We start from the raw sequence: 15,821 nt of genomic DNA, 5'->3' as shown, positions 1-15,821 counted from the left end.
TTCAGGCACTCCTCAGAGATAACTGCGGGTTCAGTACCAGACCACCGCTGTAAAGAGTATTTAATAAAGCGAGTTGAATATTTTGGTTTCCCAGTACATATAAAAGCTGTGTTTACACTATAGTCTAGTAAGTGCAATAGGTGTCTAAAAAAAAAAAATGTACCTACTTTAATTAAAAAGTGCTTTACATCTGAAAAATGTTGACCCTTATGTGACCTTTCAGTGATTTGTAATCTTTTGGCTGGTGGAGGATCTTGCCTCCGTGTTGACAGCTGCTGACTGATCAGGGTGGTGGCTACTGAAGGCTGGGTGGCTGTGGCAGTTTTTAAAGTTTATTAGAGAGAGAGAGTGCACAAATGGGGCAGGAGGAGGGACAGAGGGAGAAGCAGGCTTCCTGCAGAGCAGAGAGCCCGATGCAGGCTCAATCCCAGGACCCTCGGATCATGACCTGAGCTGAAGGCAGAGGCTTTAACCCACTGAGCCACCCAGGTGTTCCCTCCCTCACTTTTCTTTTTGTTTTTTTTTTTTTAAAGCTCTTATTTTTCAGTAATCTCTGCACCCATTGTGGGGCTCGAACTCATAACCCCAGTATCAGGAGTCGCATGCTCCACCAGCTGAGCCTGCCAGTGCCTTACCTTACTGTAATTTCAGCAGTCTTCACAGCACCTTTACCTTTAATAGATTCTTCACTCATCCATAAGAAGCACCTCATCGTCCATTAAAGGTTTATCATGAGATCATAGCAATTCATTACCTCTCCAGGTCCACTTCTAATTCTAGTTCTCTTGTTATTCCCACCACATCTGTAGTTACTACCCCCACTCAAGTCCTGAGCCCCTTAAAGTCATCCATAAGATTTGGAATCAGCTTCTTCCAAACTCTTGGCAATGTTGATACTTTGATCTCTTCCCATGAATCACAAATGTTCTTAATGGGGAATCCCTCCTTCTTTCCTGCTATCTATAGCAGCAATAGCCCAACGAAATGTATTTCTTAAAAAATAAGACTTAGGGGCCCCTGGGTGGTTTAGTGGGTTAAAGCCTCTGCCTTTCGCTCAGGTCATGATCCCAGGGTCCTGGGATCAAGCTCCGCATCAGGCTCTCTGCTCAGCGGGGAGCCTGTTTCCCCCTCTCTCTCTCTGCCTGCCTCTCTCCCTACTTGTGATTTCTGTCAAATTAAAAAAAAGAAAAGAAAAAGAAATACAGTATGTATAAAGTGCAGGAAAGCAGAGTGCAGTAAAACAAGGTCTGCCTGTATCCAGACAAAGAAGTAGAGCTCTTCCCTTGCTCTGTGGTGGTCAGTCCAAGTAGAGCCATGTTTTTGCGTACCAGTATCAGAGCTCTTTTGGGACCAGAGTCCTGAGGGTGAAGGCTCTATAGCCAAGGCGTTGACATTTGCGAAGTGGCTGATAGAACCGAGCAAGGTGAGTCTGGCTGAGAGGTTGGAGGTGAAGTTTCATACTTGTCATCAGATATTCATTGGGTTGTCCTGTGACCCAGGAAGGTTAGACAGATTGTTTACAAATTTAATCGTATTGATTTTATTTATTTTTTTTAAAGATTTTACTTACTAGTGAGAGAGAGCCAGCGAGCTTAAGCTGGAGGAGGGACAGAGGGAGAGAATCTCAAGCAGACTGCACTGAGCGCAGAGCCCAACATGGGTGGGGCTCGATCCCAGGACCCAGAAAGATCATGACCTGAGGTGAAATCAAAAGGCTGACACTCAGTTGACTGAGCCAGCCAGTCGCCTCTAATCTCACTGGTTTAAAAATATTTTTAAAATGATGAAGGTCCCTGGGTGACTCAGTCGGTTAAGTATTGGCCTTCAGCTCAGGTTACGATCTCATGATTCTGGGATCAAGCCCAACCCTGGGCTCCCTGCTCAGTGGGGAGTCTACTTCTCTTTCTCCCTCTGCCCCTTCTCAAACTCATGCGCCCTCACTCTTGGGTGCACATGCTGTCTCTCAGATAAAATGTATCTTTAAAAAAAATTTTTTTTAAGCATTCAAAAAAATGGACAACATATTCTCAATTATAGTCATATAAATTAAAATCTTTCATATTCGTGTTTAGAAAAATGATGCCTTGTTAAAGCTTTAAGTCTTGCATTTTTGTTATTGTCTCTTTAGGTTTTAACACAACAACAAATGTCGTCATTTTGGCGGGTACCAATCGACCAGATATTCTAGACCCAGCACTGTTGCGGCCAGGGCGCTTTGATAGGCAAATCTTTATTGGTGAGATGATCTTCATTGGGTTCAGTCCAATTCTTTTGAGGAGAGATGTGACTGTTTCACTGTGATTTTTTTCCCCCCCCTTAAAAATAATTTTTCAAGGACCACCTGACATAAAAGGAAGAGCCTCTATTTTCAAAGTTCACCTCAGACCACTAAAACTGGACAGCACCCTGGAAAAGGAGAAATTGGCCAGAAAACTTGCATCCTTGACTCCAGGGTTTTCAGGTGAGTAGAACAGAGCCTGCTGTGTGTTAGAAGTCCTTTAGGTCAGAGACATTTGCCAGATACCAGTTTACTTTTACCTCTCACCTTGGGCCTCTTCAGTGTATAATTTTACCTTTTTATTGTGGGAAATTTCAAACATCTGCAGAAGTTGAGAAAATAGTGTGATGAACTCCTCTGCATACATCACCTATTAGCTTCAGGAACAATTATTAATTCATGGTGAACCTTCCTCCATACCGCACCCTCTTCCTTCTGCCTCTGGGTTATTTGTATGTGGGTTTTGGGTTTTTTATAGTTAAGATTCATTTATTTGTTTGTTTGAGAGAGTGTGCACATGAGCCCTTGGTTGAGCGGGCGGGCAGAAGGAGGGAGAATCTCAGGCAGGTTCTCCAGTGAACACGACCCTGCCGTGGGGCTGGATCTCACCACACTGAGATCACAGCCGGAGCTGAAATCAAGAGTCAGACACTCAGGGGTGCCTGAGGGTTAAGCCTCTGCCTTTGGCTCGGGTCATGATCTCAGGGTCCTGGGATCAAGCCCTCCATCAGGCTCTCTGCTCAGCGGGGAGCCTGCTTCCCCTTCTCTCTCTGCCTGCCTCTCTGCCTACCTGTGATCTCTCTCTGCCAAATAAATAAATAAAATCTTCAAAAAAAAAAAAAAAAGAGATGCTCAACCAACTCAGCTACCCAGGTGCCTCATGAGGTTTTTTGTTTTTTTTTTTTTTTTTTTTTTTTTTTTTTTTTTTAAAGATTTTATTTATTTATTTGACAGACAGAGATCACAAGTAGGCAGAGAGGCAGGCAGAGAGAGAGATAGAGGGAAGCAGCCTCCCTGCTGAGCAGAGAGCCCGATGCGGGACTCGATCCCAGGACCCTGAGATCATGACCTGAGCCGAAGGCAGCGGCTTAACCCACTGAGCCACCCAGGCGCCCCCTCATGAGGTTTTTTAAAACTGTTGAGACAGAATTCACATACCATAAAATTCATCTGTGAATTGTAAAGTGTACTATTCAGTGGTTTTTCGTGTATTTACAAGGTTTCACTGTAACTACGGTAGTCTCATTTTAGATCATTTTCATCACCGCAGAAGAATCCATTAGCAATCACTCACTCTACCCCCAGCTCTAGGCCACCCCTCACCTACTTTCTGTTTCTATCGATTTTCCTATTCTGGACATTTCATACAAAAATAATTACACATGTGATCTTTTCTGCCTGGCTTCTTTCACTTGCATCGTGTTTCCAGAGTCCAGCCATGTTGTAGGATGTGTCAGCACTCTGTTCCTTTTTCCGGCCGGATAATGTTCTATTGTGTAGCTAGACCACATCTTTATCCATCATTTGTTTCCATCGTTTGGCTCTTAGAGATAATACTGATTTGAACATCGGTGTCTAGATTTTTGTGTGGATGTATGTTCCATTCTTCTGGTTATATACCTAGGAATAGTGCTGCTGAATCACTTTTTGAGGAGCTACCAAACTGTTTTCCCAAGCGACTGTGCCACATTCTCGCCAGCAGTGTCTGCAGATTCCAATTTGCCACATTCTTGCCAGTGCTGGTCATTGCCTGTCTTTTTGATTGGAGCCACCTTGGTGGTGTCTCATCGTTTTGATTGGCATTTCTCTAATGACTAGTGATGTTGAGCATCTTGGTGTGTGCTTATTCCAGAGTTTTTACATGTAAAATGTGAGCCTTTCTTAAAAAGGAACATGTGGAAAGTCTGAGAGGGTTATATACAAAAGTGTGTGGTTAGAAGAAGGTAGGCATCTTAAATGTCCCAGGGTTCTAATCTTTTTACTTGTTTTCATTCTTTGGTCTTTGGAATTTATAACATTTCAGTGTTTATTGAGTACATACACATGTTACAACTTATTTGAGTTAACCATATACTTGATCTGAAACGTGAATTTTAAGAGGCTTATGGGGGCACCTGGTGGCTCAGTTGGTTAAGTGTCTGCCTTCGGCTCAGGTCATGATCCCAGGTCCTGGGATCCAACCCACATCAGGTTCCCTGCTCAACTGGGGGTCTGCTTCTCCCTCTTCAGCCCACCCCTCGACCCCCGGTCATGCACTCTCTCACGCTCACTCGCTCTCAAATAAATAAATAAACACATAAATCTTTTAGAAAAAGACTTATGGATCTAGAAAGCATTTGGCAAGTTCCACATATTTAACTTTTGTTATTTAATTGAGTGCACTGCTTATGTTTTCATTATATTTCAGCATGTTGCCTAATACTCACATTAGTCACTCTCCCAGCAGAGCTCATAGAACTAAGTTAATTAATGGATATTTTTAAATAGGTAACTGTTGTATGAGCCATCTTGTCTATAAAAGTTGCTGCCCGTAATTATCTGCTGACTGCTACTAACACTTGCACCTTAGTTCAAAGGGCCAGGATTGTACCACGTTATTCTGAATACTGCTAGAACAGCTTGGGGTTATGAATCAAACTGAATTTATATTACATTAAACCCTTTCTCAAAAGTCTGTTGCTGGTTGAGAAACGGAATGTGGTCATCTATAATGTGTGTGACTAATCAGTCCGAGTTTATTTGGTGGGTAAGCTGTTCTGCACATTTGTGTTGTAGGAGCTGATGTTGCTAATGTCTGTAACGAAGCGGCTCTGATAGCTGCAAGACACCTCTCAGATTCCATAAATCAGAAGCACTTTGAACAAGCAATTGAGCGAGTGATTGGCGGTAAGCAAACTGAATGTACCTCAAGTCAAAAGGCTGATAAAATGAGTTTGAGGCCATGGGTTTCTCTGTTTTGGCAAGATCTAGAAGCAAAGTCACTCCACCCAGCTTGGCGTTCCCATGCCCTTGCTATGTTCCCTCAGTGATGTGAGGGCGCCCCCCTCACCCCCGCCACAGTCTGGTAGAGGTGGATGCTGTTGGTTTGGGGGAGTGTGAGACAGACAGCATCCCACACCATACCTGACATGTGCAGCAAGCAGCAAGGTGTCTACCCCTGAATTTTACTGGTCTAGTGTTTTGAAAATGCTCGCAACCTTTCTGTTTTAAATTGTATTGCGTGATTTAAATGTGCTCTCTATTACAGGGACATACATAACGTGTTTTCCCAGCCTTCTAGGGAGCTTATAATTTAAATACCTGTAAAATAAATAAATAAATAAATACCTGTAAAAAGCTAACTAGCAATTCCAGAACTTGGGCATTCAAAGAAGTGAAGGGCACTGTGGTCAGGCAGGGCTCTGCAGAAGAGGCAGGATTTAAGCCAGGCTCCCCTGAAAGAAGAGGTTGGTGTCAGAGAGGCAAGAACAGAAGGTGGCTGGTAGCAGGGGTGGGAAAGTAAACCAGTCAGGCTTAAGTTCCTTTGAGAAGGAAGTAAAGCTGGAAATAGCTGCTTTGGTCTAGATTTTAGAAATCCTTCAATGTTAAGGTCAAGGGCTTTTTAAACTCTTGTTCTGTGTCCAGTATTGAACTAAGGTGGGATTTTTCTGGAGTCATTGAGTAGCATAATCGGTGATATTTTAAATAAAAGGAGTCTGACATTGAAGAAGGGGGAAGAATCAGAAGGCAGAAAACCTTGTAGTCATTAACGTGAGATAGTGGATTTTAGCATAAGTGGTCCCAGTGGTAATAAGCCAAAAAAACCCGTCTCACTGGCCTTGGGAAGAATGGGGTGCTTCAAGAAGCAGCCAGCTTGGCAGAAGATGAGATTCTTGGCAGAATTGGAGACGGGGCAGGCTATCCACGTGGAACTCTGCAGCACCCCAGCACCACACTGTGTGGTTCCCATGGCGCAGAGGTTGGGGAGAGCGCTCCAGGGGACGGGCCCACATAGTAAACACTACCTGCATTTGGCGGCAGAGGGGAGAAAAGTGAGCCAGTAGAGTCACCAGAGCTTGTGTGCCAGGGGCCCAGAGAGCGCATTAGGGAAAAAGATAAGGAGTAGATGCCATGAAAGGAAACCCAGGAGGTCAGAAGAAATGGAAGATAAGGGCAAACACATGTTTATAAAGCACTTGTCATTGGGATCAAGTGATGTGAGAACATTGAGGAGGATGACCTTGGATTTGGCAATGAGGTTCTTCTTGGTGATTTCTGATATGACAGTTTCAGTTGAGTGGATGCCAGACTAATAGAGATTCCAGCAAGGATCTAGAGGCTAGTATAGCAGTGTCTGACCTGGATTAGGTGCTACTTAAATAACCCTTGAACTAATGAATGGACTACTTATTCTAGAAATTTGTTATTGAAAGGAAAAAATCTAAGTTGACGGAGTTGTTAGTGGAATTAAAGCAGTTCACTGTAGAGGCAGGTGAGAGCCGTGTATGTGTCTGTGCCTTTTAGGTGGGGGGAAGAGTCAGTGCTCAGTGTGAAAGACATCAAGGTGGCACACCCAGGAGGGGGCCTCACTCTGAGGTACGCAGACACCCACTTGCAGCTCAGTTGCTGTAAACCAGCCACGAGCCATTGTTCTATAGTATGCCTCCTGGGAAAATGAAAACTTCCAGGGATAAACCAGGGGGTGGGTCAGAGTTCTTGTTTTTCTCCTGTAAGCAAGAACTGCTCGTCTCTACTTAGTAACTCCCCTTTTGTCAATCTCTGCCCTTTCAGCTCTGTTACTGTCTTGGGTTAGGTCTTTGGGAACATAGCACTCTTTTTTTTTTTTTTTTTTTTAATCTTTCTGACTCAATATGTTATCATTTGAGAAATTCTCTCAGATGTGTTACCTTGAACACAACAAAGCTACTTTTGTCACAGTGTGACAATTTGTGTTAGTACAAATGGTGTAGTTCATTTCTGTGGTACAGAAGGGCAAAAGGAGGTTTAGTATCCACCTTGATCCAGGCCAGAGAAAACTTGGACTTGGACTAGGGGGTCCACCTGCTATATAGTCAACACAGGGGGTGTCTCTCGGGTTTATTTTCTCAGGTCTCCCCTGCTGGAGCCCCCTGGGCCAGTTGATTATTGTGGCGGGTGCCATAGCATTGGCCTGGCCAGCTTGCTGACTAGGTTTTTCACATCTTCAGGCAGCTCCTTTCCTCCTCACTTGCATGCTTTCCATCAGGAACAGGCAGCAAGCAGTCTCTCCTGCATGTTTGTTTGCCCAGGGCTTGTTAATTCCAAGGACCTGGATTAAAAAGGAGATCATTCCAGACCTCTTTGTCTTCTCTGAATTTTATGTTTTAAGTTGACCTAAGTGCTGAATTTTATTTTGCATTTCTATTTCCCAAAACAAGTTAGATGGCTCAAAAGAGTGGGAGAGTTAGGAAAAAAGTGGACCTCGGGGTCATGAATGCATTTTGCAAGTGGCTGGGTGTATTTTGGATTTGGTCCTTTACTGTAAGCCTGACCGTGGTTGGGAATTTACAAATTATCATAGGCAGCTTAGTTGCTAAATCACCTTTTAGATAAGGCAGTGTGTAGATTGTATAACTGTCTTTTTATGTCGGTGCCACTGAGGCAGTGGTTTTTTTGACGTTTTGGTGTTATTTTGTCAGGCTTAGAGAAAAAAACCCAGGTTCTGCAGCCCGAGGAGAAGAAGACCGTGGCGTACCACGAGGCAGGTCATGCAGTTGCCGGGTGGTACCTGGAACATGCAGACCCACTTCTAAAGGTAAAGCGGTTTGTGCTGAACAGTAGGCCAGCCAGCTGATCCTGTGAGCAGTTACCTGAGGAGAAGATTGCATTCCCACTCAGGATAGGTACATAAAATTCGGCCAAGACGTCTGGTAATGATGGTGGGATGAAGGGGTTATGTAAACCCTCCTGCAAAGAAGTTACAAAGTTTGGAAAGAAAATTGTTATTTAAAGGGACCGAACAGTGTCCAAAGCAGACCAAAGCTGGAGGAGAGTTTCCTTTTGCAAACCAGTAGCTGCAGTGGGTTAGAATTGGGAGCTCGTGGCTTCCTTGCCTGAGGGGTTTTTTCTAGGGCCACGGTGATGGAAAAAGCGGGTCTTTTCTATACATTGAGGTGGCAGAGGAAGGAATTCAGAATTTGAAGAATATTGGAAATTTAATAGGAAAATCCTGGAAGCAAGAAAGCTACAGAGGAGTTAGACCCAAGTCCAGGTAGAAACTGCCCAGCTCCCTGGCTCACCACTGCACTGAGCCTGCACAGGAGAACCCAGAGAGCCTGGCAAAAAAGAGAGCAGAGGCCAAAGGGAAATATCCTGAAAGATGGGTGCACCAAGTGAGATTGGTAAATTTTTGCTTTTTCAACTGAGTGCAGTCCCCAGACTGATGCAGCACGAGCAACAGGAAGCCATAATCTGACTTGCGATGTCAGGGGACCTCTGGAAATGGAGGGGGATCCCCCCGAAGCAAGGGGACCACAGAGAAGATAACATTAAAAGTGTGTGGAATAGGGGTACCTGGCTGGCTCAGTTGGTGGAGGGTACCACTCTTGCTGACGGTGGAGTCATGAGTTCAGGCCCCATGTTGGGGTAGAGTTCACTTTAAAAAATAAATACATGCATACATAAATAACCACCTTAGATAATCTGCAGAGAAGCGGCTAGAACCAGTAAGGGAAATGAACAAGTTACAGAATTCAGGATCCATATAGGGATCAGTTGTATTTCTGTATATTAGCCATGAACAATCAGAAAATGAAATTTTAAAAATGCAGTTTCATTTTCAGCAGCATCTAAAAACATGAACATGGCCAGGCCAAATGTATGTACGGATATGTTTATTGAGGTACTTGTAGGATCTGTACACTAAGTGAGACAAGACCTAAATAAAAATAGAGATATAGGGACACCTGGGTGGCTTCATTGGTTAAGTGTCTGCCTGTGGCTCAAGTCGTGCTGGGATCGAGACCCACATTGGGCTTCCTGCTCAGCAGGGAGTCTGCTTCTCCCTCTGCCTCTCCTTCCACTCATTCTTTTGCTCGCTCTGTCAAACAAATAAAATAAAATCTTAAAAGAAGAAAGAGATACACTTGTATCCCTGCCACGTTATGATTACCGTTCTCCCCAGATTCATGTAGAGTAACAGTGCAATCTCTGTCTTAAACATGGCAGACTTTTTTGGAGAAATTGATAAGCAGATCTAAAATTTATACAGAAATCAGGTCAACTAGAATAGCCAAAACAATGGAGTTCGAAGGAGTTACATTGTCTATTTTAAGACCTTGTTTATAGCTAAAGTAAAGATGATTAGTATTGCAGAAGGAACTGAACAAATCAGTGGGTTGGAATAGAATAGACCCTCATACATAATCGACTAATAGATTTTCAGCAGAGATCTCAAAGTAATAATTGAAGGCGGGGAGGATCGTCTTACCAACAAACGATTCTGGCAACTCAGTGTTCATGTGGGGGGAGAAAAGCTAACATTGACTCTCAGATCATATGTAAAAAATTAATTTGAAATAGTTGTAATAGCTAAAACAATAAAGTTCTGGAGGAAAATGCAAGTCAAAATCTTTGTAACCTTAGATAGGCTAGTACACAAAATGCATGAACCACGAAAGAAAAAGTTGATAAATGGGATCTCAGCAAAATTGAAAATGTTTTGTCTTTGAGAGAAACTATTAAGAAAATGAAGAGCAAGCCACATACTCTGGAAAAACATGCAATGTAGGTATATGACAAAGGACTTATACCTAGAATAAGTTTAAAAAAAAATCTCTTAAAACTCAAAAATAAGCAACCCAGTGAAATCATGGGCAAAAGATCTGAAGGTATACAAATGGACATTAAGCACAAGGGGATACTCAGTTTCATTAGTTTGGGGGAAAGTGTAAATTAAACCACGGTGAAATACCACCACATATCCACTGGAATGGCTGAAGTTAAAAAGTCAGTCCTAAGTGTTGGTGAATGTCAGTCTAGCTGGAGCTCTCATCCATTGCTGTTGGGAATGTGAAATGGTATAACCATGTTGGAAAACAGTTTGGCAGTTTCTTACAAAGGTAAATGCTTCTGGGGCACCTGGGAGGCTCAGTGGGTTAAGGCCTCTGCCTTCAGCTCAGGTCATGATCCCAGGGTCCTGGGATCTAGCCCCACATCAGGCTCTCTGCTCGGCGGGGAGCATGCTTCTCCTTCTCTATCTGCCTGCCTCTCTGCCTACTTGTGACCTCTTGTCTGTCAAATAAATAAATAAAATCTTAAAAAAAAAAAAAGGTAAATGATTCTGTACAACCAACCAGTCTCCTATATAATCACTCAAGAGAAATAAAAACATGCACACAAAGACTTTTACTGCTTGATCCATTAATAGCACTAAACTGGAGACCGCCCTGATGTTCCTTGAGAATGAAACGGATATTTGGTTTGTTTACACAATGGAATGCTACCCAGCAGTAAAAATGAATGACCTATTAATACACCTGGCAGTGTGGGCAAATCTGAGAAACGGTGAAGAAAACCAGACACAATAATGTACATACTGTAGGATTCCATTTATATGCAGTGCCGGAAATTGTGACTAATCCATAGGGACTGGTCGCACATCTCCGGCGCCAGGGCTGGAGTTGGTGGGGTGGGGGGTAGGTAAGACTGAGCAGAAAGGGGTACAAAAGAAATTAGTAAAGCAAAGAAAAAATTTTCTCTCTTTGTTGTGGAGGAGGTTGTGTTTGTCAAAACTCACTGGACTATAACCTAAAATGAATGTGTTTACTGAATATAAACTATCCCTTAATAAAGCTGATTTTTTAAAAATTTAAGGAATTTACTCTGTTGCAAAAAGCACTAGGAGAGAAAATAAAGGCGCTGAGCATCCAGGTCTGCCTTCCCCTTCGTCCTGGAAAGGACGATGTGGCTGGGGCACTGTGAAGTTGAATGGTACCTAGCCCGTATTTGAGCTGTCAGGAGTCCTCCCTCACCAGCTGTCCTTCCATCAGGATCGAATAATTTCAAGTGTGTTTTATAAAAAGACAAAAATACTTTTTAGAGCTTCAAGGTGAAGTTCTCCTAAGAGAAAATACGGCCCCAAATAGTCAACAACTGCTGATCTCATCTTGCCAAGGCTGATGTGTTGCCCAGCTGCTGTGTTTGTGTTTCAGCAGCGAGCTTATTTGTGTGCAGATAACCACACTGGTCAGCATTTGGTGGTGGAATCCTCAGCATCTTGTGTGTTTTCTACTTGCCAGGTCTCCATCATCCCTCGGGGCAAAGGACTAGGTTATGCTCAGTACTTACCCAAAGAGCAGTACCTGTACACCAAAGAGCAGCTCTTGGACAGGATGTGCATGACCCTGGGGGGCCGGGTGGCGGAAGAAATCTTCTTCGGGAAAATTACAACCGGTGCTCAAGATGACTTGAGAAAAGTAACCCAGAGTGCCTATGCTCAAGTAAGTGGAAGAAATGGGGGGTTTCTTCCTTGCTCTTCCACATTTGCACAAGAAATGGACATTTGCGCTTGGCTCTAAAACAGTACTGTTGTATTTAACTGGCTTGGGCTTTTCAGGCAAGAATTAATTCCTAAATGAAACTTTTTTTTGGTAGTGTAACAAAGTTTACAGATTTCTCCCGCTCTCTGAAAGTCCAGCCTTCCTATGAAACCTTTTGGGAGCCGAAATGGCTCAAAGCAAAGAAGCACTAACTGTTAATTGATATGGGAAAATTTCTGAAAGTTCCCAAACTGCAAAACTAGGTCTGGTGCTCTGCCTCAGGACTCAATTTCCATGGGGACTGCAGTGCCGCTCACTGCCCCTGGGTGGCCGCGCCGACTCTGTCGCAGCTGCTGCAGAACCCGTGTGGAGCACTGTTTTCGCCTTTTTTCATCAAAAGGAAAGTCCTCTTTCTCCCAGTTAGCAATAGCAGGTGCTGCTGGAGACCATAAAAGCAGAGTGGCCCGAATGAACTGTCGAAAGATGGGGGGTACATGTGACCAAGAGTCTCTAAAGCATATGTGCAGAGTTCAAAGCTCTGTTACAGGCCTCTGTGATCCCACAGTACAGCATTGCCTGTACCCTTGGGCTGTCCCTAAGAGCGTCCCTTCTTCGTGCCCTCCCTTCCTGCTGGACCAGCTGCTCTCCTGACTTGTTATTGTCATGCCCACATTTTCCTTACCTATCCCTGGTGCATACATCCCCAAACAATGTAGTTTTGCTGTCTCTGAACTTAAATGACTTTCTTTGGAAACTCCTGTTACCTGTATGTCAGCTCTTCTGGTCTGTCACTTTTTCAAGTCTTTTTTGAGAGTGAACAAGCAAGAGAGCGTCCCTTTAAAAAAAAAAAAAGTTTTGAAAAAGATTTGAGAGGTCCCTGGGTGGCTCAGTCCATTGAGCGCCTGCCTTTGGCTCAGGTCATGATCGCCGGGTCCTGGGATCAAGCCCCATGACAGGCTCCCTGCTCAGCGGGGAGCCTGCTTCTCTCTCTGCCCCCCACCGCCTTGTGTTCTCTAGCTCTCTCTCAAATAATAAAATCTTTAAAAAAATAATAATGATAACAAATATGGCTTCCTGCTTTCTGAGTTCTCTTGGCTGTTTTCCTGTCCTCGCTTTCATCTGGGCCTTTTTTAGTCAATTTGGATTTTACTTCCAGAAACTTCTTAATGTGGGGCATTTTAGCTTTGGGAACTCATAGGGTCCAGGCTTGACCTAGTGGCTTCAGGGAACAGGAAAATGCAAACGCCCTTCCAGGATCACTTGTTCTCAGGTTGGCACACTGCCCTTTCCAGGAAGAGCCTGAAGGGCTTGCGTTTTAAATTCTTGAGTCTGTCAGAACCTTCTTGCTTCTTTACCTCCCCTCGTGCAGGGAGAAGTATCTTGCAGGTTTCGTAAATGTTGTCCGTGGGCTTCTTGTCTTGTGTCCCTAGTTGAATGCTATCCATTGCTGCACTGTCTACATAGAACACCCCATCCAGTCAGCCAGCACAAGGCTGCCGTGTAAACTTTGCCCGGTTAAAGAGGAGTATTACAGGGGCGCCTGGGTGGCTCAGTGGGTTAAGCCACTGCCTTCGGCTCAGGTCATGATCTCAGGGTCCTGGGATCGAGTCCCACATTGGGCTCTCTGCAGAAAGCCTGCTTCCTCCTTTCTTTCTCTCTGTCTGCCTCTCTGCCTACTTGTGGTATTTCTCTGTCAAATAAATAAGTTCTTAAAAAAAAAAAAAAGAGTAATATTACAGCAAAGTATGGGGAGTTAAGGCCCGTATGAAGATGTACTGCCATTTTATAAGTCAGTCTGTCGGCGAAACCAGATGTGCACCACTAATCATGTATTCTTTTTCAGATTGTTCAGTTTGGCATGAACGAGAAGGTTGGGCAGATCTCCTTTGATCTCCCACGTCAGGGCGATATGGTTTTAGAGAAGCCTTACAGCGAAGCCACCGCGAGACTGATAGATGACGAAGTGCGAATACTTATTAATGATGCTTATAAGAGAACAGTGGCTCTCCTCACAGAGAAGAAAGCTGATGTGGAGAAGGTGGGTGCTGTGGGAATAATTTTGTTGTGGGAAATAGTTGTGGGAATAATTTTCTATGTGATTTTGCCAGAAAAAAAAAAGAAAGAAAAAGAAAAGTTAAAGTGATGGATGTACTGTTTGGTTTGGTTTGTAGACATTAGCGTTTCCTGTGACTGTAACTCTTGGGTTCCTTTCTTCATTCTGGTTCTATGTCTGCTCTGTCTCTGTGAGGAGGTGCGAGTGCAGGATTAATGGAATCTGCTCATGGCCACAAAATACACAACTGAGGCATTCCCTGCCCCCAACCCTGTGTTTTACCCGTACTCCTCAGTAAGGAGCACAGTGGACTGACAGGAATTTACCGTTGTCTTTCACCTCTGGAATAAACAGGTACTGATGAAAGTGCAAACAAAAGCCAGCCCACATGAAATTGGCACATGAAAATTACCGTTGGTGTAATTACAGGCTCTGTAAATAAACATGCTCTATGTTTTCTGTCCTACTTCATATGACTCCACCTACCAAAGGGAGGGTTTCCTTCTGAATTCGGTGAATTTCTTGCATCCAGTAAATTCTTAATTATTCAGAATCCATACAACCAAAAGCAGAGTTTTTTGTTCTTTGAACATTACACACTCCTAAAGCACAAATAGAAAGCCTTTTCAGAGGGATTGATATAGATAAAAGAATATTCCAAGATATGCTCTTCCATCAGTAAGGCAATCCAGAAGCATGTGTGATGTCTTCTCACAAAAGTGCCCAGTGTAGGCTGAGATTGCTGGCACCCTCCACACTGGAAAGCACCCACAGGACCTCGGAGAAAGGGAGATCGAAGTGGTCAGCAAAGGCTTCGTGTGGAAGATAGAACTTGGGTTGTATGTGGAAGGGTATGTATGTATAGATAGATACGTATAGATTGTATGTAGAAGGGTAGTCAAGTTACAGTGAGTGAGTTGAGGGGAGCAGATGGCGGCGTGCTGGCCTGGGGAGCAGGAAGTGTGTGGGGAGCAGGGCAGGGCTGAGCGGAGAGTTGGGGGGAGGGAGCTGAAGTACCCAGGTTCTCAAAAGCTAGCTAGAAAGTTTAGAGACACAGTTTTAGAAATAAGAGTGACCTTCAAAATGATCTGATCCAGCCCCTTTGTTTTAGAGCAAGGAGTCCTTTAAGAGTGTTGAAATGATGAAGTCCATCATTTGCCGGAGTGTAGCATGTGTGCCTGCCTAGGGGAGAGGCAGAGACTGCCGCTGGGGGCTCAGCTCTCCCACGGTGTTCGACTAGCAGTGGTAGTAGGGCAAAGGCCCATCTGAAAAAAACTGGGATTTATTGGTTAAATGCACAGAGTCAACGAGAAGAAAGCCCTTGAGATGACTCCTAGTGGCAGACATGGGGTGGGGTTCTGTCTGGAACCCAGGAGAACATGGGCTATGGGCATCTGCGAATGAAACATGGATAGCAGGTCCAGGCTGGAGATAGGATCTCTTGGTGGTCCCCCCATAGCCAGTTGTGGAAAAGGAGGACCTGAGCTGTGGAAGACAGTGGAGGAGCTCCCGCAAGACCCCTGGCTTCAGGGGGACAGTGTGCATACACAGATGGAAGAGCAAGCTTCCATGTGCACATCATAGGTGCCAAACAGTTTCTCCCAGTTATCTGTCCTTCCTTCCGCATGTACAGTGTGTGTACTGACAGTGGTAACAAAGATGTGTGTGGGAAAGCGAAATTGGGTTCAGCGGAGTGAGGATCTTGAAACACTGCAGAGCTCTGAAGTACTGTTTGGCCCATTTGAGAAATTTAAATCTATGAAGGGCACTGTTGAGCCAGCCAGGAGATGAGGAGCCATCAAGAGGAGAGGTGGCCGGAGACTTTGCTGCTAGGACTAGTGTCCTCCAAACTATGGGCCTCAGTTTACTCCTCTGCTGGACAGGTCAGTACAGAAGGGCCGTGCTTTAGGAGAATAAGAGTAACCAGCTAGCGTCCACCCAGCATCTCATGTGCACCAGGCACTGTGGAGATGGCTGAACTTCTCGAAAGCTC

At 44.3% G+C, this 15,821-nt stretch overlaps 1 protein-coding gene across 1 annotated transcript in view; it reads left to right on the top strand.

The window, feature by feature from the left end:
* Positions 1-15,821, top strand: part of AFG3L2 (AFG3 like matrix AAA peptidase subunit 2) — a 47,078-nt gene that overhangs the window by 28,496 nt on the left and 2,761 nt on the right. The window contains exons 11-16 of the mRNA XM_044243644.1: positions 2,129-2,236; positions 2,336-2,461; positions 5,054-5,164; positions 7,936-8,051; positions 11,536-11,736; positions 13,619-13,813. Of these exons, the coding sequence (XP_044099579.1) occupies positions 2,129-2,236; positions 2,336-2,461; positions 5,054-5,164; positions 7,936-8,051; positions 11,536-11,736; positions 13,619-13,813 (857 nt within the window). The remainder of the gene's footprint in view (positions 1-2,128; positions 2,237-2,335; positions 2,462-5,053; positions 5,165-7,935; positions 8,052-11,535; positions 11,737-13,618; positions 13,814-15,821) is intronic.

Source organism: Neovison vison, chromosome 3, assembly GCF_020171115.1.
Source record: "Neovison vison isolate M4711 chromosome 3, ASM_NN_V1, whole genome shotgun sequence".
Lineage (NCBI taxonomy): Eukaryota > Metazoa > Chordata > Mammalia > Carnivora > Mustelidae > Neogale > Neogale vison.
The sequence above is the reverse complement of the archived record's forward strand: the minus strand, read 5'-3'. Positions and strand labels throughout refer to the sequence as shown.